Here is a 27,753-nt window from a genome sequence, read left to right as displayed (position 1 = left end):
GCGCGGAGCTGCCAACGCTCGCCTGAGGCTCCGGCTGGGGGCGCGGAGCTGTGGTGACGTCATGGGGCAGGGCCGTGGTGACGTCAAGGGGGTGGGGGGCTGAAAAGGCTGCTTGCCCCTGCCTGGGGCGCGGGGGGGAGATCGCTGTTACAGACCAAGTGCGACAGAAAAGCATCTAATAATTAAAAATGGTTAGTAAAATACACAAATAAAAAATGGTCTGATAAAATAAATAAACATAAATAAAATGATCTAATAAGATAATGCTAAACAAGTAAAAATGGTCCAATAAAATAAATACTAATATATAAAAATAAAAGTGGCCTAATAAAATAAAAATTAATTACTATCATCTAATAAAATACTAAATGCATCAAGTGGTCCAATAAAATAAGTAATAATAAATAAATGCAGAGGGTCTAATAAAGCAAATAATAAGAATGGTCCAATAAATAAATACTAATAAAATGGTCAAATAAAATAATTATAACTATGGTCTAATAAAATAATAAATGCCTAAAGTGGTCTAATAAAATAAGTAATAATGCTAATATTATAGAAGTCTTACGTCTGTCTGTCTGTAACGCTTTATTCGCGCTGTGATTGGCTGACAAACCACCAGAGTGTGAACAAGTGTTCCAACAGGAGGACCAAGCCCCAGCCGGGGGAGAATCCAGCCCACGGTGTCACGGTGAGCAGCAGGCCCTGGCTGACTCGGCCATGATGGGGGAATGGGAGGAGCAGGCTTGGAGCAGGGTGTGTGAGGAGTGGAGAAGAGGCTTGCTCCTGCCCTGCCTCAGCCGCCGCCATGTCAAGCTGGGCCTGCTGCTCCCCATCACTGCCTCAACGGGCTGGCTTCTCTCTCAGCTCAGGCCCAGGCTTTCTCCCCTACTCGGGCCCAGGTCCCATCCTCCCCCACCCCACCTCTTCCTCCCCTGTCAGCTCTAAGCCTGCTCCTCCCATTCCCCTGCCACTGCCAGGTCAGCCTGGGCCCACTGCTCGCACCGCTGCAGTGGGCCGGCTTCTCCCCACGCTTGGTCCCAGTCTTCCCCTGCATCGGACCCAGGCCCATTCCTCCTCTTCCCCTGCTACTGCAGCAGAGAGAGGGGGAGCGGGCCTGGACCCCCAGCAGCAGGAGGTAAAGGGGGAGTGGCCCAGACAGAGGAGGGGCATGCCCCCCTCCCCCCCAGGCCGTCATTCCTGATGGGCAATTGGCTAGTAATAAATAAATGTAAAAGGTCTAATAAAACAAATAATTATAAAAATGTTCCAATAAAATAATAAATACCAAATAAAATGGTCTAATAAAATAAGTAATGAACACAAATGGTCTAATAAAATAATAAATAATGAACGAATAAAATGGTCTAATAAAATAAATAATAAAATGGTCTAATAATAATTAAATGCAAAAGGTCTAATAAAATAATAAATAAAATTGGTCTAATAAAAGATATCACACCTACCCAAAGAACCTTGTCCACCAGCCCTGTATTTCTGTGCACCACCACCCCACAAGGCCCTGGCAGCCAGAGAGGATCCAGGCTCAAACTGGGGAGGTTGGCTCCAGCCCCAAGCCAGCAATGTGGGAAAAATCCACAGGCCCTAGCAGCAATACAAAAGCTGGGTTCAAATATGGCAGGGCTTACACCCAGCCACCACCCAGAAATCTGAGAAATGCCCACCTCCTGCAGCTCCTCATGGGCAGGCCCAGAAGAGCTGCCATGGATTAGGTCAGCGGTTTTCAGAGCGTGGGCTGCAGATTCCCCTTTCCACCAATAACTTTCCTGCTCTCAAGCAATTTTGAAAAAATGTAACAGTTTATTAAAGATAAATAAATAATAAAAATAATTTATTTTTGGTGCTCTTCAGCCTGGAAAAGCGCAAGCTCAGGGGTGATCTGGTGGCCACCTATAAGCTTATCAGGGGTGCTCATCAGGATCTGTGGGAATGTCTGTTCACCAGAGCGCCCCAAGGGATGACAAGATCGAACAGTCACAAACTTCACTGCAACCTATTCAGGCTGGACATAAGAAAGAACTTCACTGTCCGAGCCCCCAAGGTTTGGAATAGACTGCCGCTGGAGGTGGTTCAAGCCCTCACTTTGAATGCCTTCAAGACACATTTGGATGCTTATCTTGCTGGGATCCTATGATCCCTGCTGACTTCCTGCCCCTGGGGCAGGGGGCTGGACTTGATGATCCTCTGGGGTCCCTTCCAGCCCAAATGTCTATGAAATCTATGAATTAAACTTTATTTAATTCCTCCTCCAGCTACTAAGCTTCCCAGAATCATTTCCCTTCAAAAGAAAACATAAGAATCCCCCCAAAACAAAACAAAACAAAACTGTAGGCTACCTCCAACACTGGCCTCAGCCCAGATCACAGTGAGCCCCAACCTCCTGGTGGCCCCTGCACAATGGTTTCCCACAGGTTGTGTGTACTTTCCAAACAAATCAGGAAGGGAGGCCTAGCGACACAAAGACCTGACAGGGACTCAAGGATGTTGCCATACATTAAAGTTTTTTAGAGGTCCAAATCAGGAAAAGGACACAGACGCTTGCCCTTCTGACCCGGCAGAACTTGGGTATTTTTAGACATGCAACGGCACCAGGTGCTTTGAAAAGTGCCCAGTGCTGCATCACATACAGTTGTATAAGCAGTGAAATGCACATCAGCAAGTGCTAGCAGTCTGCTTCTGAACTAAAACACATAGAAAGCGTTTTCTCCATGCTGACACACATTTCACTGCTTATACAACTGCAAGCAACACAGCGCCATGCATGTCAGCTCGCGTGCAGAGAGCACACAATTAATTGAGTCTGCTCCTATGCGCCAGATCTCCAGTGCATCTGGGCACGAAAATGTGTGTGTGCAAATCTCAGAACACCCACAGCAGGCCACATGACAAACCATACACACCAGCAAGTTACACATAAAGTAGTTTTCCTAAAATAGGAAACAGCCCTTTCTCTTCTTCGGCAATAACCGTTTTCCCAGCATATAGCATGCATCGTATTTTTGCAGTCTCCATGCAGTCTGTCCCAGGACAGCATACAGGGAAGGGTTAACTCGCCTGCCCAGCTGCTGCTACTGCCTGAGCTGCTGCTCCTCTGACCCAGAGAGCAGCTGCAGTGACAGCTGGGCAGGCAAATTAATCCTTCCCTGCCTGCTCCCCTGGAACAGACTGCACAGGGCAGCCACAAGTAAATAGGTGGGATTCTAGGGTGCTGGGGAGGGTGGGAAGCAGGATGCAGGTGGGGTGTTTACATTAAAGTATAGCCTAGAGTGGCTACACCTTAGCATAAGATAACCTGGGTAACAGGGATCAGAGATAATCCTGCCCTGGAGTGGCGTAATTTGAATGCATAAAACTAGTTTCAGCTGTTCAGATGTGTGGACAGTCCAAAGGTTAAGACCTCCAGAAGCTGCCCAATATTACCATGTAACAAGGCCCTTACACTTACAGTGGCACCGGTGGCTCTAACAGTTAGGAACTCTTTTCAAGCATTAATGGAAAAAGTAGCCTTGTGCCTTAATGCGATGCAGAGAAGTATCTTCATTTTACAGATGTGAGATAGATACAGAGAGGTCTACAAACATGCCCATTGTAGACTGGCAGTGACAGACCTAAGTGCAGTATTTCTGCACTGTTTCTGACACTAATCACTTGCTACAAATAATCACCTTCAAAATTAAACTGCATTTTATACAGAAGCTTGCCTTACCTCTTCAAATCTAATTCTGGTTTAAAGAAAAACTATAAGCAATAGACCCACTTCCAGTTTAAAAGGTATGCAGCAAGTTCTGTTACCAAAACAAATAGCAAATAAAGAAAACTTCACAAAATCATTTGTGTAGGACTTAGGAGTTTAGAAGTAATCTGTAAACAGTATTGCTTATAGATGAGAAAGTCAAATGTTCCTTAGTTACTTTCATTTGATTTTTTTAACCTGTACAATATAGACTTAAAATTTGAAAAAAACAAAAACAAACAAACAAAAAACCCCTGTGGTGCTGATTGCCTATACTATTTTGTCAGCAGTATTAGCTTGTTCCAGTGCTACAGGGATATATTACTCTTCTTTGGATGAATCTACACATGCCATTAACACAATACAATAAACTCTGGGGTCAGTGTACTACTCTGGAGTACACTGCTCCTGGGCACAGCATCTACACTTGCATCTTAAACAGCAGCAATTTGAGCTAGGGCGGAGCAGCCCTGGGCTGGCAGGAGGCACACAGGGTCAGCCCCAGGCAGTGGCAGTGTCAGGGCTAGCAGGAGTTGGGTGTCTGGCTGCCAGCAGACTGGGCTGACCAGGTGCAATTTGCTCCTGGCAGTTATCATCTACATGTGCATTTGGTCTCACTTAATGACTCCACTGTAAAATAGTACAGTCCCTGGAGATAGTCTTATGGTGAAGTTGATTAGTTTACTATGCCTTAATACTGGTGCATGTGTAGACTGTGACGCTTTACTATGGAGCTACTTCTGCAGTAAAGTGTATGTGTAGATGCACCCTCTGAGACGTCAAAAGCTTCTCTTCATTGAAATTCTACCCTATTAATTGACAATGAGACAAAACCAACACATCATGCATAAAGCTCTTTTTCAACACTCTATGGAGCCTATTGAATTTGGATCACAGTAGATTTCAGCTTGCCTACTAGGAATCATTCTCCCACATCCAGGAAACATATTCACATTGTGATTTTCTAACAGGGTATATAAATACAGGGTACAGAATGTCCCAAAACATGGAAGACCATTGCTTTGATGAGCTGGCAAAAAGGAATGAATTCTAGAAACAAAAGTCTGTAGACAATAATATCCAGCCAGCAGAAATAGCCATGCTCAAGAATATATTTCTCAAGGCAGGAGTCTTCAACTGATCTGCTGTGATGTAAATTAAAAAGATAGCTTCCGAATAACCAGGTTCTGGTCATTCACTGCAAGACATCAACGTAATCACCATCTTCAAGTTCTGTATAAAAAAAACCAAACAATTATAAACCAGCATGTCAGTATTTAAACATTACAACGATCTTTTAGGGGGAGATAGGGTAGATTATTCCAGGCATATTTTATCCATTTGTTTCATTTTTTTCAGAATCGGCTCATCTAATGTATGCAACACTGACTATGCACAACACTAATCAGGACCAACGTTTCACAGATTGAGCCCCCAAGATCATTTCCCCACCCAGATCCTTTGAGTGAAACTGGTGGCAACTGAAGCTGAGAAGATTCCACATTGTGCTCATCTACTACCCAAGAGCTCACTCATTGATTAACCTCACACAAAAAGCACAGCTAAAAATGTAGCAAGAAATACTCAACTCTTCCCAAGCAGAGACACTTTACAAGAAAGACTTAACCCCCTTTTCTCTCATACTCAGCATGCACATCTACACGTGCTATTAATGAACTGTAATCTTACAGTGCAGTAAAATACTGTGCAGTAAATTTTCCTCGGCAGGGCATCTACCCAGGTAATAGGGAACTGCTTAGTAGACTAATCTACTGCACATGTGTAGACAGAGGTGCCTTACTGCACAGTAGGTTAGTCTATTGCACAGTAAAGCATCTTGTGTTAACACGCCCAGCATTAGATATAGTATTTCTTTAGGATTCAGTGGGAGCAGGGCCCTTGTTCCAGGAGCTCTGCAATCCTTTAAGCAGACATCTACAGCCAAACTGTTCCTGAACAATAAAGAAATCATCAAAGCTGGCTAAGGACTAATACTGAAGCCTTCAATCATGTGAGTAGCTCTGTTAACATCAGTAGAATTAACCACATACTCATGGTTTGCATGAGATGACCAGTTGAGAAGAGGCCACCTTGAGCCCACAGACCTGTCTAGAAAAAGATCTTGTGGCTTCCTTTGTGCAAAATATTTTGTTAATGTACATGACTACATTACTTTTTTAACTCCCATCTACCTGTGCATGGATTTTTTTACTTCAAAGGAAACAACAGTGCTTCTAAAAGCAAATATAGATTATATGTAAAGCATCCACAGTGTTAGGACAAATATCAGGGCACTTTTATAGGGGTTCTGATGCATTCTAATCAGAACAGGTCAGAGCAGACTTGATTAATTGAGTCTGCTGGAGAGTTCTATTCAGAATGCTTCAACGTCTCATGTATTCAGCATCCTGCATTTCAAAATGACAGTGGGGGTGCTTTAACTAAAGCTCATCTAGTAAGATTTAGTTAAAGTGCCCCTGCCGCCAGTTTGAAACATGGGATGCTGAATACATGAGGCACTGCAGGTGTTTTAATTAACCCCCTCTGCCCCCACTTTGGAGCACATGTATAAGTACCCTAAGTAAGAGGTTTTGTTTCTAGCCTGTGACCCAAAGTGAAGAATCAGTATCTCTTACGAGAGGTGAGACTGTTTAGCATAACTCATTAAGCAATGTAGCTACAGCCGTGAAACTTGCTCCAAAACTCGCACCTCAAGCTCAGAGCATTTGATCATAGTAAGTGATCTACGCCACAGCCAACTGTCATTTTAACATAGGGAGGCTTTAAAGAAACCTGCTAGCATAAATAAAGCTTTACTTAAATTCACAAATTTACTATCCTTCTCTCTGCAACAGAGTAGTTGCCCTAGTCAGGTTCTTATCCCATGCTGAAGTCCACATCATTTCTCATTGCAGTACAGATATAAGGCTGGGGCTGCCATCCTTCACCATCTGGGGGGGTTTGGAGGGTGGGCAAGAAGGCGGGGGGCATAAACGACGTGTGCCCCTGGCGACTGGGAGGGGCACGGCTGCGCTGGTGGTGGCTGGAGCACAGTGGCAGTGAGCAGGGAGCTCCTGCAGATGCAGCCGGCACTGTCGGCGGTGGGCAGCGGCGGTGAGTGCCAACCAAGGGAGCGCTCCCTGTGTGCACCCTCTGTGCATAGCCCCTGGTGGGGGGGGGCTCCAATCCACCTGTCCCCCCTCCAGCACAGGCCAGGCAAACCCCAGATGACAGCTCACTGCGGCTTGTTTTTTCCTCCTCCCTTTCCTTTCCTTTCCTGATGACATTGCTAGGGGTGGGGCTGGGACCAATCACATGACAAATTAACGCTAAGGAACACAAGTTCCCTAAGGCGCTCTAAAACAGAGTGCTTTCATCTGATCCCTCATTTGAGGAGGGTTATGTTTTGGTGCAATCAGTCACTTTAAAAGCACTCTGCAGCCGTGCACATGTGTCACAACACAGCTGTAGAGCACTTTCAGGGGGCTGATTGCATGAAAAATGTAACTTCTCTGTGCCCCCAAAGGGCAAAGTGTAGACTCTAGACACTTGCCCCTTTATAACAGCGGCTGGTATTGTTGGTATGTATCACTATTTAGATATCCATTTTAGCTTGTATGCTTAATAGAACAATGTCTTGTAATGCCATATTGAATAACAGTCAACCAAATGGGATGGTAGGGGACCTGCTGGCCACAGCCATAGCTGCAGGGGCAACTGACACACTGCAGCCCTGCCCCATGTCTACACTAGTGCTGGGACATGCAGCCCCATCCGGGGGGGGGGGGGGCAGGGGGCTTCTGACTTGGGTGTGTGATGGGCTGGGGGGAGGGGTGGAGGTGACAGCAGGGCTCTGTGTGTGTGTGTGTGTGTGTGTGTGTGTGTGTGTGTGTGTGTGTGTGTGAGAGAGAGAGAGAGAGAGATGGGGGTCAGGGATGGGGGACACTCCGGGTAGGAGAGGCTGCCAGAGCCAGGCTTAGAGAACCACTGCACAGAGAAGCCTGTGCAGGGGGAGGCCAGCCTGGAAGGGAAGGGGCTTGCCCAGCCAAGTCCCTGAGCCCCAGTCAAGGGCTTCCTGGGAACAGCCTGGGAAGCGCTGGGACCTGGGCACAGACACAGGGAGCAGAACAGCAAGGGCTGGCACTGGTCAGAGCCACAAAGCAGGATGGGACAGCTGCCACTGGACTCATGTCTTGGTGCTGGGTTGGAGCTGCTGCCAGGAGTGAGCTAGTGGGGGCAGGCAGGGGCTGCAGGTCAGGAGTGAGGGGCACCAGGGGGACAGCTGTGAGCTGAGGGTGAGAGGAAAGGACAGGGGCAGGGCACAGACATATCAATGCTGGTCAGCACCCCACATCCTGATGAGTAAAGGGGGCAGGGACAGCTCTGATTTTTCTAAGACAAAAAAACCAAAAGCAAATGCCAAAGTGTATAGATATTTAGAATTAATTTTATTATGATGATAGAGGCACTTGTAGGCTTCCAAACTGCTTTAAAATTGTAAATATATCAATAAAACTTTGCCCAACTGACCTCTCTCTATATAGTGGCATTTCATTTTAATCACAGAACACAGATTTTGGGTTCTTTAATGAGAGAATTTGAGTTCTTTATCAGAACATTTGCAGTTTTTAAATGGGGAACACCAGGATCTCTGCTCGTGAAGCAAGTGGTAAGACCAGGGCAAAGGAACCTGCCCCAGGCCAGCACTGGGGACCCAGCTGGAGGGCAGACAAGGTAGCTGACCTGGCCATTTGGGGCCAAAAGGACACACTGTGATAGTTCAAAGTGGGCCACCACAATGAGCACATCTTCTGGGTGGTAGCTACCCAGATGGCAGGGTGAGGGCACCAGAAGACATAACAGCAGTTTCGCACAAAGGCCAATTGTGCAGCCACAGCCCACTGGCAGCTGGCCCAAAGGTGTAGGAGGCTCTGCTGTGGTGTTCATACCACAGCCCAGGCAGCTGTGTGGTCCCTGTCTGGGTCTGGCAGACATGTAGGTGTGCCACTGCTAATTGTCCCCAGGGAACTAAACATAAGGGCTGTACGAAATTTCTCCAGCTGTTCTGTTTTGATGCTGTTTTGACTTGTTTTGAGCTCGAATCAGTGACATCAAAACCAAACGAAGGGCTTTGAAACAGCTTTGAAATTAAACAAGGGCAGTCAAAACGTTTCAAAAGTTTCAAAACATTTCAGGTTTTGAAGCTCAAGCTGGGCTTGCCTGCAGGGAAACAGAAAGTATATAAGGTGTGTGCATCAGGATCTGGGAGAATAGCTGTTCACCAGGGCTCCCGAAGAGATAACTAGGTCTAATGGCCACAAATTCTAGAAGGCTGATTCAGACTCAATATAAGGAAAAACTTCTTATATACTTATAGGCAGCCACCAAGTCCCCCCTGAGCCTACTCTTCACCAGGCTGAAGAGTTCCATGTCCCTCGGCCCTTCCTCATAAGGCTTACTCTCTTGGCCTTTCATCATACAGGTGGATCTCCTCTGGACTCTCTTGAGCTTATTCAAGTCCCTCCTGAAGTGAGGGGCCCAAAACTGGATGCAGTACTCCAGCTGCAGCCTCGCTGAGGCCGAGTAAAGCCGGAGGATGACGTCCCTGGTTTTGCTTGAGATGCGTTGGTGGATGCATGCCAGAGTGTGGTTTACTTTACTGGCCATGGCATCACATTGGTGGCTCATGTTCACCTTGTGGTTAATCAAGACCCCCAAGTCTCTTTTGGTTGCAGTGTTAGTAAGCATATCACTGCCAGGCCTATAAGTAGGGTGCTGTTTTTTTCTTCCAAGGTGGAGTACCCTGCATTTGCCTACTTTGAATGCCATCAGGTTTGGTCCACCCACTTTGCAAGCATGTCCAGGTCAGCCTGTATCCCCAGCCTGCCCTCCAGCATAATTGCCTGTCCTTATAGTTTAATGTCATCTGCGAATTTTGCCAGTCTGCATCTGACACTCTAATCCAGATAATTAATGAAGATATTTAAGAGTACTGGCCTGAGCAATAAACCTTGGGGGACTCCACTGGTAACATTGTGCCACATTGATTTGTTCCCATCAACTAGTACCCTTTGGGTCTGACCCCAGAGCCAGTTCCCCAGCTATCGGACCATAAGATGGTCGAGGCCACAGTTACGCAGCTTGGTCATGAGGACAACATGGGAGACCAAGTCAAAGGCCTTCTTGAAATCCAGATAAATGACATCAACCTCGTCTTCCTTCTCCAGGCAATGCATCACCTGGTCATAGACGGAGATGAGGATGGTCAGGCAGGACCTTCCAGTAATAAAACCATGTTGGCTGGCATTCAGTAGGTTGCCTTCCATTATCCTGTTGCAGATGGATCCCTTGATAATTTTCTCCAGGATCTTTCCAGGGATGGAAGTCAGACTGATAGGTCTGTAATTCCCTGGATATTCCTTTCTCCCTTTCTTGAAGATTGGGACAACGTTGGCTCTTTTTCAGTCTTCTGGTACATCACCCAAGCACCGCAAGCTTTCAAATATCTTGGCCATAGGGCATGCTATGATGTCTGCCAGCTCTTTTAAGACTCTCTAGTGCAATCCACAGGGGCCAATGGACTTATAGATGTCAAGCCTCTTGAGGTGTTCTCTCATTTAATCTACGTCAATTGTAGGCCCATCTCCCGAGCCTTGGATGCTTTGTGTCCTGTCTGACAGCATGACTCCCTTGGGTGAATGGAAAACTGATGCAAATAATTCTTTAGGAGATTGGCCTTTTCTTGGGCGTCAGATGTCAGCTGCCCCATTTGATCTCACAGGGGGTCAATGTTGCTTTTATTCTTATTCTGACTTCCCACATATCTGAAGAATGACTTTTTGTTATCTTGATTCTGGTGGCTAGCCCGAGTTTGGTTACTGCTTTGGCTTTTCTGGACCACTTTCTATAGATATGGGCTAATGCTGAGTAGTCCTCCTTGGTGATGATTCCAGTTTTCCATCTGGTATAGGCTTCTCTTTTAAGTTTCAGGAGACCCATAAGTTCCCTGTTGCACCAAGGGGGCTTCCCTGCCCTCTGACTGCATTTCCTGCGGGATGGGGTGGACTTCCCTTGTGCCTTGAGGATTGAGTTCTTTAGGAACAACCATTCCTCATGGACTCCCTTTCCTAGGGGGCCATGGTCCCTTAGTGCCTGACTGACCAGTCTCCTGAGTTTGTGAAAGTCAGCCTTCTCAAAGTTGAGGATTTCTGTTTTACTGAGGGATTTGCCCACCCTGCGTTGGACAGAGAAAGTAATAAGTTCATGGTTGCTGTCACTAAGCTTGCCCTCGATCCTCAGATCACTCACCAGATCATTCCCTTTGGCCAGAACCAAATCCAGCAGTGCCTCTCCCGTAGTTGGCACATAGACCTCTTGCGTCAGGTACAAGTCATCAATGCAGGCAAGAAAGTTACATGACCAGTCAGACTTGGCCGTGTGCTCTTCCCACAAGATGTCTGGGAGGTTGAAGTCTCCCATGACGAGCATACATTGGGAACATGCAGCCTTGGCCAGTTCCCTATTGATTTTGAGATCCAGTTCTTCTTGATTAGGAGATCTGTAATAGACTCCTATGAGTATATCCCCGTCCCCATGCTTCCCCCGTATTTTAACCCAGAGGGTCTCAAGGCACCCTCCATGGTTAATGAACCAGTTTGAAGGGAAGTGTACTGCTCTTTGATGCAGAGAGCTGGACCCCGACCCTTCTTCCCAACATAATTGATATTGATCCTCCCAATATCCTTGCATGAAAGGGATATACACTATCTTCAGCTTATAATTGGGAAGCTAAAAACAAAAACTTGCCTAAATCCAAACCAAAGTTATTGGTAGTACCAACTGAATGTTTAGCTCTCAGGTCCCAAGCCTTCACCCTTATCACAGGCCCACATCCCTCTTTCAACTTCCATTTTCAACACAGAATTTAAGAATACTTATGATGTTATAAGAGTTACCATTATGGGTATGGACAAACAAACATTTTAGCTGCTTTTAAAGGTTGGTGGGGGAAGTGCAACTGCTCAGGAGGGCATAGGAGCTGTTTCTCTTTACTTGTTACTTGTGCATGAACCCCCAAAGTCCCCCAACTTTGACCCTGAATAAGAAGCTAGTAAAAGCTGTTTCTCTACACTTATACAAGACCAACAGTTGCATTGTAGCAGCTTGTACCAGTATTCTTTGATAACAGCACAATTACTACATCTGTCTATATGTTGGCCTCAATGTTTTCATTGGCAGTTTCAGAAAGGCTAAGGACAGACAGCCCCTTCTCTCTTAAGCAAGATTCATCATAGAATTAGTTAGGAGAATTCATTCTCAGAAATGCCAATGACCAGTGTAAAGAGACAAAAATCAATTTCTTACCATCATAAACATTTTCTGGATATCCCATAGTTTTCCTTAATCTCCTTGATGGGTTTTGTTTTTTTACTGGATAGCGAAGATGGGTTACTAGTCCTTGATTTGGCTTTTGATACTTGTATATTAAATCCTTTAAAGTTTTGAAGGACTGCTGGGGAACACCTCCAGAAGTCTGCAAGAAAAAGTGAAAATACTGATCTATGAAGGTAATAGGAACACAGGACTGGAAGGGGCCCCCAGACTATTGAGTCCAGTCCCCTGAACCTGCATACTTGTTCAACATGGAAAATTTGTCAACACCAGAAACAGGATAAGTTTCAACAAATATTTCAACAGAAAAATGTTTAATGAAAATGTAAAAACTCCTGGAGAATTTTTTGTTTTGTTTATGGAATTAGTCATAGTAATTTATTTCTTTGCTGGGCATCCTTTCCCTTTTATATGAAGTTGCCACTAGTCTGCATAAGTTTTATCTGCATTTACAAAGAGGAAATTTTAATATATTATGACAATGTTATTAGGCACACTATGGAGCATACAAACAGTCCCTGTAGATTTCACTATGATGAAACTGGTATCTCTAACAAACAAACATTTCAGGAGATCAACAGTCAAGTTCCAGAAAACAGGTCTCCCAAACAGTCCAGTTCATAGGGTTCTCTTTTGTTTATTATTATGAATTCCACTGAAGACTCTGAAGTAGTTATGCCCAGCTCAAGGACAGAATAAAGTGATGGAGTGGATAGGGTTTTTGAGAACTGTAGCGGTGAAGTGAATGCATGGAGTTATTCCCCGATAAAGATATTTCCAAATCACAGGCATGTACAAGTCATCAGATTGGCTTAAAAGTGTATAAATAAATAATTTGGGTTGTCCCCCTCCCGTGTCTTCTAGCATCACAGCCTTTAAGCTGTGCTGTTATTTTGCAACCTGTTCTTTGAAGAACTGAATCTCTTTTTTCTAAATGAAAGCCAGGAGCTGGCATTCTAAGACAAATAATAAACCTCATGGCACTTGTATAAAAACTTTGAGAGCTGGCATAGCAAAACTGGTCCTCAGATAATATGGTTAGCAATCACATCCTTCTTATCTAGAACCTGATTCTATAACAGGAAATAAGTGGAATTATTCAGTAAATACAAATTCTTTTTTTCACAGGCATAACAAACAATTTCTTCACCTTGGACAGCAATGGCCAAGGGGCCACAAGAAGCATCAGGCACTATTCTTGTGGCCCTTCTAAATTAGCACCTAGGGCTGGTGCCCTGCTCACCCACCCCTGGTTACACTACTGCTCTTTTTATTTTATTAAGCCCTTATCCCTTCAGGAGCTCCAGGTATGCGGACCTCTGTAACTGTAGTGTGTTTTATGCAGAAGCGGGGCCTTAGGAATGATAAATAAATAAATATCCAATTGTATTATTTTAAAAACCAAGAAAGCCCTTGCTTAGAATTCCTCTCAAACAACCGTGAGGACAATTTTGATTTGCATTTATTGCCAAACCTTGGAAAGAAACTCAGTTTAAAAAAATGCTTGAATTACTATTCAGTGGGGGAAGACACAGAAAAAACCTCCAGAAAAGCAGCTGCTGTGATTTAAGAAAGTGAATAACTACAATATTTATTTTTTCAATAAATCATGAAAAAATGGTAATAGAATGTGGCACCTTCCATCTGAAGGTTGCTGACTTGAATCCAAGCTAACATGATAATGATTCAAAGTTGTTATATTCTGATAGCTTATAGTTAGTGGCTTCTGAGTGTGCGGGCTGGGGGCAAGCCGGGCCCGTCTTTGCGCACGCGGGCTGTGGCCAGCAGCCCGGGCACACGGGGTCGGAGGAAACCGCGTGACGGCAAGGCACGCGCGGGCTAGAATTAGTCACAGAGGCGTAATGGTTGATTGAAAGATTATTTACTTACACCCAAGATGGTCACAGTGTAGGCTGGACAGTTTCCGGGTGCAGCTCCGCTTAAATCCTCATTGGAGGACTACGACAAATTCGGTTCTTTGGCCCCGGAGTTGTAAGGCTCTGCGGGTTCGGCAATTCTTTCCCACGGAGTTGTTGAAGCTCCGTGGGCTCTGTTCGGTTCTCAGGCCCCGGAGTTGTTAAGGCTCCGTGGGTTCGAAAATTGAGCATATAGGAAAGGGATACATCTAGGATTGCGCTTGGCAACAGGGAGAGGCCAGAGGCTGTTCAGACCTCTGTTGCCTGATTAAGAAATGCATTGGGTCCGTGAGGATCCGCAGCACTTAGAGATCTTCACGCTCTAAGTGATTTCTCTCCAAGTGATTTCTCTCCTGATGTTCGTGGAGTCCTCCAACTTGGGCGGAAACCACTCAAACCCTTTATACGGCTAGCAAGCCAATCGCTAGCCGCCACGTGTGCATAATTTAGAGTTGGCCAATAATGTGGCACGAACTCTTATACAAATGGCGGGAACTCCTTTGCACCGTGCATCTCCGAGATGCAAAAGAAATGCACCATGCAAAGAAGCTGCAAATTTGGCGGGAAATTCCCCGTTGCACCGGAGTTCTCTTCCACAGCAGAGAACTCTGCCGTGCAAGGAAGCTGCAATTCTAGCGGGAACATAATTTAGCGATGCCGAAGCACACACAAACAAAAACTCACAACTTTGGGTTGTTACACTGAGAAGCAAATTTGGTGGCCCTATTCCACTTATATGGGAACAAAGATGTTGCTACAATTGATTCTTATTAATAAACATTCTGGAAGTCTTAGAAGAAACAAGGAAAGGCAGGAAAACATTTTAAGCTGTCCTCTCTCTAGGTCTGGATCAAGGTAAAGTCTGCATAGTATGATAATGTGTAGGCCCTGTCTACATATTACAGGTACCGTGCAATTAGCTGGTTAATTGAGCAAGTACCTTGATACCACCTGCATGTGCAAAATATAAATACATGATAAAAAGCTCCAACCAGCTATAAAGTTAGACCTTGAAAACGTGTAGTAACTTTATAGCTGGTTGGTATCCAGCTTTAATTTGCAAGTGTAGCAGGGTCTCCCCTCCCTGTCTCAGCTGACAGGGATCCCAACCCAGGGACACAGTGTGCCCAGTCAGGGCTGCGAGTGAGGGGCCCCAGCAGCTGCTAACTGTGGATCCTGGCAGCCAGGAGGGGCACAGCTGCCCTGAAGTATGTGAAACCCCCAGAGCTGGAGAATCATGGCTGCTGCAATCTCCCAGCCTCAGGAGTTTGTGGGGTACCCCCATAGCTGGTAGGCCACCAATTGAGGAAGCTTCCACCCCTGGAAACTTGTTTCTTGCTGAAATCAGGCTCCCCCTGCACTGGCAATTAGGTGTGATGGGATTTAACACATGATCCCATAATCACACCTCCTGCCATGCACACGTGGTATGGCAGAAGGCTCAAATGTGTGGGCCGTGCATTAGATCCCACCACACCTTTATTTGCATGTATGAGCTAGGGACAGAAGTGACACATAAACTGGTATACATGATCAGTAACCAGTTCAAATCTGTAATACAATAGAAGTTCAGTGCACATCAAAATGGCTGAAACTGGCTTAAGATAAACCGGGATGGATGTAGTATCAGACTTAACTCATTTAGGTTAAATTGGTTTATTGAACTTGTGTCCCAGATCCCCTCCAGATTCAAGTTAACTCACAGTCCCCCAGCATCCCAGGTGCTTTGCCTATCCACCGCAACCCCCCTACCTCCTTGCAGGGTGGGCTGGCTAGCCTTGGCCCAAGCTGTCTGCTCTAGTCCAGAAGGGAGGTGTGCTCTAGCACCCCCACCTTCTGGCCTGAGCCACTGCAGGCATGTGGCTACATTTCCGGAATCGAAAGCGACTGTCTGTTCACTTGCTTACTGGTTCAATCTATGCAATTTAGACCAACCTGCAAAGAGTGAATCAATTCAGCCTTGGGCTTTTTGACTTTCTGTATGGAGGCATAGAGGGGCCCATGCTCTTATGCCCCCTCCAATTTTAGGAGCACACAACCAACATAAGTTTCTAGAGTTACCAGTTTTGTACATATCCAAATGTTAGATTTACCCAGGATTACATGTGAATCTTTTAAAAAAATGACAGGAGTTGTTCCAAAATGCAAAAGCTCTTATGATTGTGCACTAATGCATTTGTTTACAGGTCACTTGACAGTTTTTGATAAAACAGAAGAGCATTCCAATAGAATGCAGAAAGGAAGGCAGAAGAGAATGCAAAAGATTTTATGCTGTCAAAAAAGGTGGCCAGATCTTTAGATCATGGGTAAGCCAGGCTAAAAGGTGAACAATATGCTTAGATTACAAAAAAGTGATGTAGAGACAGCAGTTACTTCTAAGCTGATGGGCAAAGACAGGTGTTTTGTTAAGAAATCAAGGGTAGAGTGCAAGCATGGAAAAACATTATCATGGGAAAGATACCAATTGATTCTTATTAATAAACATTCTTTAATATAGGTATCTTCTCATCTGAGAAAGAAATTAAACAGTCATTTCCATTCCAGATGAAATGACATACTCTTACCTCAATCCTCAGATTTCCTTCATGTTCCCTGAAGATCCGATAAGTGTAAATCAGTTTTTCAAAACTGTAAAGAGATATCCTTGCATAAATTATGTTTGTCATCAGCAGTCCAGGAATTGCAATGGTCTGACCACATTTTAGCGGGAGAATTTACAGTATACACAACAACATCACAAAAAGATTAAAATTCCAGTTTATCAATCTCAAGAAATGACTGTTATTAATAACATGTTGCCATCAACAACTGTGGGCTCATTACATTTTTTGCTAGAGTCTCACTAAATCTTTTCTAGAGTATATAATTTATACAAACAGTAGGTTGGAAAACAGCTAGCCATTTTATTGGTTTAGTTAGGCATCTCAAAACTAAAGACAGAGGCAATTCTGTAACTTAAATCCATCTATGTTATATACACCCATACATTCACACACCTCTTATGAATATACATATGTAACAGGTCTTTAAAAAAGGCACCAAATCTTTTTAAATGGATATTTATAATACCACTATTTCTCAAAATTAAATTTTTAAAATTAAAAGGACCCAGTTTGAAATGCCAAAACCTTTAATGCTTAAGGAGAAGGCACTTGTTCACAGGCCTCACCTGTGTCTTTGTTAGAATAACAGAATATTCCTTTGGAAAAGGAAGGCTGCTCAGTTTTGGACCCACATTGATTTTACACTTGTTTAATACATTGGAGAGGTATCCAAACTGCCCTGAGACCCTTGTTGATCAGTCTAGAGTTTCAGATGCTAGGATATAAACATCCGTTCTTCTGATGTGGTTGCCTTAGGCCATGATCAGAAAAGTCAAGTGTTACTGAAGTTGAACATATTAAAATAGCATCTCATCTCACAAGAGATCTTGCGGGTGTGAGGGGGTGTGTGTGTTCACATATCTGTTGGATCAGCTGCTGTTTTTTAACCGTGCACACAATGCCACTAAGGCCATATCTGCACTGCAGTCACTGCAGAGATGCCAGGTATATACATAATTGAACTGGTATGAGACAGCTGCAGCAACAAAGAACTCTTTGTGATTACTTGTCCTAGGATTTATCCCATTTTGTCAAGCTTTTTAGCTTGTGGCAAGCTTCATGCAGTTGTGACCACGCTGCCAGCTACTTTAAGGCTTGCTCAGGTAAGTCTATGCAAGCTGAAGCCAGAGCAGGCAATGTAATATAGAAATACACAAAAAACAAGAAAGATTCTATTCCTTATAATACATTTGTGTTACAATAGCACCGCATAACCCTGGATCATGCACCAGGACCTCATTGTGCTAAGCATGGTATAAATATAGAGCATGATAATAGGCCCTGCTCCAATGAGTTTACAACAAAATTCTTGTTCACCATCAATAGCCACTACATTACACCTGAGTAATCTCCAAATAAAACTAATTTTTGCACAGATATAATGAAAGGCATAATTTGAAGGGAGGGGGACTATACAAGTGTCTGAGAGCTACAGAATTATCATTGGTAACACAGGAAGGAAGGGACTCAATTTGACACAGACCCTTAAATGAAATTTTTCCTCACAAACAATATGTGTTTGAACTGGAAAATACAATGATGAATAAGGTGACATCCTGATATACCTCACCTTTAATCTACCAAGAATACCTATTTGATAATGATTAAAATTGCCACTGTTGCAACACCAGGAACACTTCTTCCAGTCCCATTGCAGCAGACTGACTAGCAAGCAAAAAGCAAATAGAAACTTAATAGCCCTTCTGCAATGTCAGTTAGCTGGTCACGCCAACTGACAGAGGGGATAAATGTCAGGCAAATCTAAAGCTTCCCTGAAAATAGACATTTTTATTCTTTGAAGCATCCAGTCACAAGCTAACGCATGGGTATACACAATTAGATATTATTCCTTTCTCTTGCATATCAGCGCATTACCATTTTAATCTGTTCTCTGTATTCCCTGACTATCTTGTCAACTTCCAAGTCACTTAGGAAGCTATACTTTGATTGAGGAGATGCTGAATGGAGGGTATTTTCAATCAATTCTTAAACATTCTGATATGTTCCAGTCCTCCCAGGATGTTCACCATGCCCTTGTCACATTATAGGGTGGGTATGACCATCAAGCAGTCCCTAGAGAGCTTCTACTCTCCCAAGACAGCCAACTGCCACAAGAAAGACTAATACAAAAGAGTCTTTGCACCATGAATTTCTATTTAAAGAGAAAACAAAGTTGGTTTCAAATTAACACATCCAGATGAGAGCAGTTATCTTCCAAAATGATAGTCCTTTGTTTAGAAGCAAGGCAGGATGTAAGGCAAGATACAGACCTCTAATTGTGTGAGATGCACAGTAGCATGAACTGAGGAGGAGCAACAAGGGCACCAACCCCAGGTGCTGATCTGAGGTGGGACAGAGGGGTAGTAGCTGCTGTGCCTCTGGCTCAACAACTGCTGCTTCTGTCCAGCTGCAGCTGCTGCCCTGTGCGCCACCTCTGCCCAGGGCACGGTGACAGTCCTTGATGCTTCCAAAGGAACTTACAGAAAATAAGAAACAACTTAGATATTAATTTTGATGAAAAGCAATGATTAGTGAATGATCTTGTAACACATCCATTCAGCGTTACACACAAGGCTTATTGACATTAAGCATTCTTGAGTATAGGGAGGCAGGCCAGTTAAACCCGGACTGTATCTGGTTGCCTTGGATTCAAGATGTATATGTGGAACTGGAACTGGAACAGGCTTCCCTGAGGACAATGTACATGATAACCAGAGGCAGAGGTCGAATCGCTCACATAACCTTGCTGAAGGAGACAATGTACAGGAAGGGATGACACTGCTGACCATGATGTGTGATTTTCCCTCCGCTCACAGTTTGTTTTATGATTATCTACATATAATCATATATATGATTATCTACAGATAATATTCTACCTACCCAGTGTGATTGAAAGTACCCTTTACCCTAAGGCCTGAAACACTGAGGTTCTGAATTATTTTTAAAAGTTTCCAACAAGGGTGAAGCAATTTAAGGCTAATGTGACTTTATGAGTTAAATTTAATCTCTCTCCTGACTTATTTTTTCAGACAGCCCCTCTTTAATTTTTCCTATGGTGGCCACACAAAACTACCAAGTATGACTAATCAGTCAGTGGTATAGTTAACACTTATTTTAAAATCAAATATTTTAAGAGAAGGCTGGGAACAAGAAAAAGGTAGACACTGGAGAGGTATAAAATGCCCAACCAGGCATTAACTAGAACGTTAGCCTTTTAACTCAGAATTACTTTGTGTGTTTGGCTCAAAACAATTCACGGAGTGAGTTTTACATGGTTTGAAAGTACTGCAAGAGCTACCATGAAATCAAACAAATCAGGCAATACAGTAACCTGAGAGGCAGTTGGAGTGCCAAGGAGTTTCTTGTCCTGGTGCATTCAGCTGAGGAGACACACACAGAAACTTTTCCCACACTTGAGACTGATAAAAGGACAGGGCCTAAGGCCCAAGGCTTTCAGGTCTTCTGTATCAGGCCACCTGGGGAAATCTGCCACGGCTGCTCCAGCACATAGCATACTACTAGGATAGACAGGGCTCAGGTGGTTAGCAGCCATATTCTCATGTTATCATCCAGAATTCCTGTAGGCAGGGTTGGACTAATTGATGATTAAGTACCCATGGGCTATATGCACTGAGCAGTAGAGTTGCATCAACGCTCCTCTGAGAGTGGAAGATTTCTAGTCCAGGACATGGCCGCATAAAAACTTTCAAAGCTTTTTCTCCTTTCTCATTCAGAAGAAGAGTTGGACCAACTTCACGCGTGATGCAAGACGAGTAAAATGTTACAGTTTTATCTTTTGGTTTTGTATGGTTGTTTCCTGTTGCTACTGGACAAAGTCGTATCTATTCATTAGAAAGACCACCACTGCAAGTATCTTTATATACTTTGTGTTGCATTTGGGAAATAAGCACAAAAAATCATAAGTGGTCTACTATGTATTGTTATTTCAAAAAGGTGAGCAAGACAACTTGTTTTTTTACAAAGCTATTCCAAAACTAGCAAATAGAAACCTAATAGCCCTTATGCAATATCAGCTGGTCAGGCCAACTGAGAGAGGGAATAAATGTTAGGGTATGCAAATCTAAAGCTTCCCTGAAAACCTACATCTTTATACATGGATTATTCTTCAAAGCATCTAGTCATAAGCTAACATATGGGTATACACAACTAGATATTATTCAGCCACAGACCACACTATTTTCATAGTCACTAACAGTTTGAGCACCTCAAATGCAAAATTAAAGACAAGATAATGTATTTATTGTACACATATACTTTACTTAGGATGCTGCAAGAGGTTGTAAAACCACAAGTAGAAAAACGTGGGAATGAAATTCTTCGTTTCCATTTGCTTCTCCCCAAAGTACTCACCAGAATAGACATGCTCTCTTTCCTAATTCATAGCAAATAGCAGTACTGCCGTGTCATTGCTAGACAGGATAGGATCATAAGTTCATCTTGGCACCTTTCTCAGTTGCTTAAATGGCTAAAAACTGTGAAACTAATGAACTGTCCTGCCTTCTGAAAATATTACTGATACTGTAGTGATCAGTGCGTGGACAGATGCATAGATCTCCAAATGGTTTTGTTTCCTTAAAAATAATATAAGAGGTTATAAAAAGTGAGACATAGCTAGGATTCATTTTGAAGTGTGTTCTTTTTGGTGTCCACCTAATTTTCATCAAGCAACCAGGAACATTTCAAATCATCAATTTTTGTTCCATATTCTATATTTGGTCATTTTATTATAACTTATGAAAAACAAAATAATTAAACCTCCTGTTAAACTGCAAACTTCTGACTCAGCCTTAACTATGGAATCATGGTCCTAGTATGATAAACATGGACATGTCAACAGCTACTCCTCACTTAACGTTGTAGTTATGTTCTTGAAAAATGTGACTTTAAGCGAGATAACGTTAAGCAAATCCAATTTCATCACAGTAGTTACTTACTAGCAGGCGGGGGCCCAACAACGTTATAACAGAACATTGCACGACTTTAAACGAGTATGTTCTCTAATAGATCAGCAACATAATAAAATTGTCCTAATTTTGCAATTACCAATAGAACTTTTCTAACTGCTAGACTAGCTCTGCACATTCAACCAGGAGAGAGTTAGGGTTAGATTTCTTGGGCTAAGGCACCATTATAAATGATACACTGCCTAACAGGCGAAAGTGTACTCTGTTTACATCCCTGTAATCCCACTGTCTCTTCACATCATGACTGATCTATGTACTATGAAGTACCATAGGTAGCTTCAGCTAGAATTTTTCCTGCAATTTAGTTACGAATTCTGTTGACACATGAAGCGGCATCACATCCACTGTCTCCCTATGGGCCATCGTACACACCACAAAATTGGTCTTTAAAGTGGCTTAAATTCCCTTGTGCACCACTTTAATGGCATTGCTGTTTGCACACTCGGCGGCATATTCCACTTTAAATGACTTTGCTACGTAGCAAGATAAAGCACCTCCAAGGTGTTTTAGTTTGCTACCTGACGAAGTGCAACAGTGCATGGGACACTGGAAGCTGACGTACTTGGGGACTGGTGGGCCCTGCAGAGCTCAGGGGCTGTGGGACCCAAAGGCAGCCCATGCAGGCAGGATCCATTGAAGGGGAAAAAAAAAAAGCAGTGAGCCTGATCTTTTTTTTTTTTTCCTCCCTGGAGCCTGCCTGCCTGCCTGAGCTTTGCGGGGACCTCGTTTTTCCCTCCGCAGTTGAAGGGGAGCGGGAAGGGTGGGGGAGCAATGCTTCTCTCCATGGCTGTGGTGCTCCCCTGGACTGCCTGAACTGGGTGCCAGCAGGCAGGTGCCACCTGGGGGACCCCCGCGCAGCTCAGGGACTGCTCAGCCTGCCGGCAGTTCACCCGCTGCCCCCACCATTGAAGAGATAGGTAAAGATTGAGCCCTCACCCTTGTGTACATGCCATGGGGGTTTAATTCAGTTTAATTCTCCTTAAATTGAAGCGGTGTTTAAAAAAACCCACTGTTTCAATTTAGGGAAAATTAAACCTCCCTGGTGTGTACAAGCAGCTTAAAGCACTAAAAATGCTAACTGGAGTTAGCTTACATTATTACACACTTTTGCATCCACCTAAGAGTAACTTGTATTCCTCCATTCTCCCCAAAATCTCCTTGTGTGCCTCTCTCTCAAACCCCTATTTAAAACATTCACTCCTCCTGACTCTTTCCCCCTGGCAGCTATGGGTCATTATACACTTCATTCCCCCCTCTCCCCAGTGCTAGGATCCCCAGTTGACTCCCATGCCAGAGATAGACTCTATTTTTTCCCTTGCTCCCAATGACCATATTCTCTTCTCCATGCCAAGGGCTCTATGCCTCAGTTCCCCTTATCTTCATTTTCCATCTATCCCATTCCTCACATAGCTGTATGTCAGGCAGTCCATGTCTCCTCCATTTCTGCCATTATTTTTTTCTCCTAACTTTCACCAGTGTCAATAGGACTCTGCTTACTGATGCCTAGAACAGTTCCTTGAATTTTGGAATTAGTTCAGTGTGGTATTCAAAACTTATTATCCAGAAAGGAAGGTCATCAACAGGAATAGAAAGCCGCACAAGCTCAGTACAAGGAAGACTGAGAACAGGCTTACTTATCTGTGACTCAGGAACATGCACAAGAACATGCAAGGAGCAGACCTACTGATTTCATTGGAAAGCTAAATATGTAAAAAGGACAAGAACTGAATGTTTAAGTCCTCTTTACTGAGGTCTAACAGGCCAGAATTGCCAGGGTGGTAAGGATACATGGTGCATAAGAAATGTAGGTTTGCTGCTAGGGAGGTAGATGTCGCCTTTTTTGGTTTCCAATACTTGTTGAGCAGCCATTTAAATATGGATTTTTGGCAACTAAAAAAGAAGTTACTCTCCCCCCAGCTCCTCTGGCCGCTGGCCCCTATTCTCAATTCCAGTCCCCCCACCGCCCCCATGTCCTTAAGCAGTGTTTAGGGTTCATGGCCCACTCACCCACCCAGTGTTATGCTTCTACTTCTTCTTTTCAATTCTGAAAGAGAAGCCAAAAATCATTTCCTTTGAAAAAATCAAGCCCGGTGCTGCGTATGACACTCAGAGGCTTGCTTGCTTTTGATTCACCGCCTCCATTTTTCAAGTTTCTAAGTTTTTTGCTGCCCTCCTGTAAAATACATAGGTAAGACAGAGCAACAGAACAGTTAAAGCCAATGGCTAGATATTGTCATTTTCTATGCCCAGCTAACCACTGACTTGATCTGTGATCTTGGACGGACCACTTTACCTCTGTTTCTAAGTTGTCTCAAACAGTGAGGCAGAGCTTTTAATTAAATCTTTATATGGTACTTTGAGGTCCAGAGAAAGAGTCTAGAGAATCCGTAACCAGAGATATACAGCATATTAATATTTTTCTACTTCAGTATTATATTCACCCTTGTGATATATTCACTCTTGCAACTACCTTAAAATTCACATAATAGTTAAATATGTAAGCACAATACTTACAAGACACATAGACATATGGCTCCTGCCACGCTCTCACTTTCTCGTACCAAAAAACAACCATTCTTTCCTTTCTTGGTCAGTAACTCTTCACAGGACTCTTTTGTTATCTTCCCATGATAAAATGGGTACTTTGCATGGTACTCCATGGAAGAGTATCAACAGGGTCCCTTGTCTTTAAAGCAATCCTAGATGAAATCAGCAAGCTGGCATTAAAAGAAGATTTAATCCAAATTCAGTTGTCAAGATGATAACTGCAATTACAATTTCAAGTCTTCACTACATAAATGAATTTATCTGTGTGGGTATTACTAACCAGACTCTACTAGCAGGCTGCTTTCAACAGATCAGATATGTATAATCTACACAGGAAGTGATAAAAATGGTCAATGGTTTCACTTGTAGTGGTCCTTAGTTTCCATCACCAAGGAGAACTGCAATTATACCATTAAAAAGAGTTGATATTTCAGTTACTTTTAGTTTTAGGCCATATGACAGCTAAAATTTAAGTAAAAGCAACAAGCGCATCAGTGCCTATATACCCAACAGTTTTTATTTAAAGCTTGTATTTCTCATTATTTATAACCTTGCCCAAATTTAACTATCTGGACTGAAATATTCCATATGAGCTATGTGCCTCAAGATGCCTTCCCACTCCTCCACATGGGAAAAATGCAGCTGTTTCTGGAAAATAAGATTACACCCCTGTAACTAAGTTGAAACTAAGGCATTTTAATCATGTTAAAAAAATTACAAAACGTTTTCTTAAGAAGCTCTATTGCCCCTGTACTTTGGAGTATGGTACCAGATTGACATTTGATGGGGGTGAAAGGTTATCCTGGTGTCAATGCTGTACTTTATGCTGTCATGAAAATCCACTCAAGTTAGAACCATTTAAAATGTTGCAGTTTGCACATATGTCTTGCCTTTAATGAGAATTGTCCAGGTCAGGTCTGCTGGGGCAGACCAAAGCTTCTGGAATTGCTTTTGCTTGTCAATGGGGCCTCAAGCAGCAGAGCTTTATGAAACTGTGTCTCCTGGGATCACAATAATTTCCTCAGGCATCATGGGGAGGAAGTAATTTACCCTGAATGCAGAGAGGAACCAATTTGAGAGATTCCTCCTGGGAAGGATAGGTTGAGGCAAGAAGCTAAGCTAAGGTGTCTGTTGAGGTGGGGAAGGGTTGTGAGACTGAGTCAGATAGATAGTAGGGCTGTGCAAAATTTCTCCGGCTGTTTGGTTTTGACGCTGGTTCGACTTGTTTCGAGCTCGAAACAGAGAAATTGAAATGAAAGGCTTCAAAACAGCCTCGAAAGGAAATGAGGGCAGTCAAAATGTTTCAAAAGTTTTGAAACATTGTGAATTTCAAAGCTGGGCTTGCTTGCAGCTAAAGAGAAATTAAGGAGAGGGAGTGGGAAGAGGGGGCAAGGACTGCTCTCATATTGACTGTGTAGCTGGCCAGTGACTGTCATCCTTCCCTGAGGTCCCTTCCCATCCCAGTGCTCTGGGGAAGGGATGGAAAAAGAGCATAAAAAGCATTCTTTGAACTGAGCTGCCTCTGTGCCTTCACACTTACAAGTGACACAAGTTTTGCTCTGAACAGTTTGAGGTGCAGTTTCCCAGAAACCCCTGCACTTATCTCCTTGAAACTTGGCAGGATTCATGGCCTCAGCAGCAGATAGCATGCTTGCAGTTTTCACCCAGTTGCACCTTAACAGACAGACAGACAGACAGACAGACAGACAGACAGACAGACAGACAGACACACACAGTGTCACCTATGTCATGTGTTTTGCTTGTCCACAGCCTGAGGTGCAGTTTCCCAGAAAGCCCTATACCTATCTCCTTGAAAGCTGGCAGGCTTTATGGCCTCAGCAGGGGCTACCATCCCTGCAGTTTTCACCCCCCTGTACCTTAAGACACACACGTGACATGAGTTTTGCTTTCAAGACTTTGAGGTGCAGTTTCCCAGAAACCCCTGCACCTATTTCCTTGAAACTTGACAGGCTTTGTGGCCTCAGCAGGGGCTACCATCCCACAATTTGCATCTGAATCAGGCAAGAAATGACAAAGTTATAGGCAGTTTCATGCTTCCCAATTATAGCCTATGGGCAAAATGTTGAAAACGTTGAAACAGTTTCGAAGAAATGAAGCAGAACAGTGCTTTCAAAATGAAATGAAACTCAAAATGAAACACTGTCCCATCAAAATGGTGAAATGGAAATTGAAATGAAGTGGTGCTGTTTTGCACAGCCCTATAGGTAGTCATCCATTAGGAAGAAAGGGCAAAGATGCTGGACTACAGAGGCAGCAGGGGAAGGAGGGGGAACAGAACCTGTATACTCTGTTTTGGGGCCTGGAGTGGAACCCAGGATTCCAGGGTCTCACCTTTCATCTGCTGTCAAAAAAAGTATCTGCCATGTCTACTGCTGATGTCTTTGTCTGATCCCCACCTAATGCTACTCCGCTTGAAAAAGATGACTGCTCACTATTGCTTTCAGTTTCTCCATTAACACCAGTGGAAGAGGTCTGGGCTACACTTTAGAGATGCTAACTTGGCATCAAAGGGATGCCAAATGATCGAATTTGGTTTTTTCCCCACTTATAAAATACCTAGTAAATTGCATTAAATTACACACACACACACACACACACACACACACACACGTACACATACACACTCTGTACTAAAATACTGCTATTAATTGACTCCCTTTGTGCATATGTATGTTGATATAGACCTTAATTACACACTTACATACAATTTTTCCTACAACATCTAGTCATGCACAAACACCCCAGAAAAACACAGGAAGGAATTAATAATTTAATATTCAGAAGAGGACAGCATAGTGAAGTGAAAGAAATATTGAGCGGCTGCTCATTCAAAGAGAACACCTCCTTGAACACTGAATGATAGAGGTCCTGTGGAAATAAAAATGATCACATAATTAAAGGCTGTGCAAAGGGGGTGATTTAAAGTTGCACAAACAACTTTTATTTAGGCATTTCCTATCCTGATGATTTGACTTAATTTTGGTTCTGTTGTGTAGAAAGAGAAAGTTTATTAATGTTGCTCTTTAGAAATAAAACATATGCCGTGCTACCAAGTTGTCCACATGGCATCTTAATAAAGTAGAAGACCAAGATTAGATCAAGATAGAAAGTGGGCATGCATGTCTGTTTGACTTTTAAGACCATTAGGAAACAAGCATAAAAGCAGCCCTGAGAAGTAACCTTTATAAAGTACTCAAGGGGAAACTGAGACTTGGTTTTTAGCACCTACAAAGCCAAACCCCCAAAAATGGAGAAGGAAAAAAGTGGGGGGAGGGGGCAGGAAAATCAAGCTACATCCTGACCCATGTTCTGCAGACCACGAGGTAGTATTCTTTTTGTTTATGAATAAATTATGCATAACATTTCCCTACACACGGAAAGAGCCCATTTTTTCCTGATCAAAAAATCAACTGAAGTTTCCATAAGTGAATAAATGCAATATGAGTTCAGCTGATATGCCAGCTCTGAAATGAAATAGATGCCTCACACTGCTGCCTCCTTTGAGCAGATTGTTTCCTCTGCGTTTAAACAACCCA

The 27,753-nt window shown here is 43.4% G+C and overlaps 1 protein-coding gene across 1 annotated transcript; it reads right to left on the bottom strand.

The window, feature by feature from the left end:
- Positions 1-1,866: 1,866 nt before the first annotated feature.
- On the bottom strand, positions 1,867-24,426 carry SH2D1B (SH2 domain containing 1B). Its single transcript, XM_006270516.3, has 4 exons — positions 24,164-24,426; positions 16,626-16,689; positions 12,119-12,287; positions 1,867-4,987 (listed from the first exon to the last, which is right to left on the bottom strand). The coding sequence occupies exons 1-4, from the start codon at positions 24,307-24,309 to the stop codon at positions 4,950-4,952; spliced, it is 417 nt and encodes a 138-aa protein (XP_006270578.1). The 5' UTR covers positions 24,310-24,426; the 3' UTR covers positions 1,867-4,949.
- Positions 24,427-27,753: the final 3,327 nt, after the last annotated feature.

Source organism: Alligator mississippiensis, chromosome 1, assembly GCF_030867095.1.
Source record: "Alligator mississippiensis isolate rAllMis1 chromosome 1, rAllMis1, whole genome shotgun sequence".
Classification (NCBI taxonomy): domain Eukaryota; kingdom Metazoa; phylum Chordata; order Crocodylia; family Alligatoridae; genus Alligator; species Alligator mississippiensis.
Note: the sequence above shows the minus strand (reverse complement) of the source record. Positions and strands in the feature narration are given on the sequence as shown.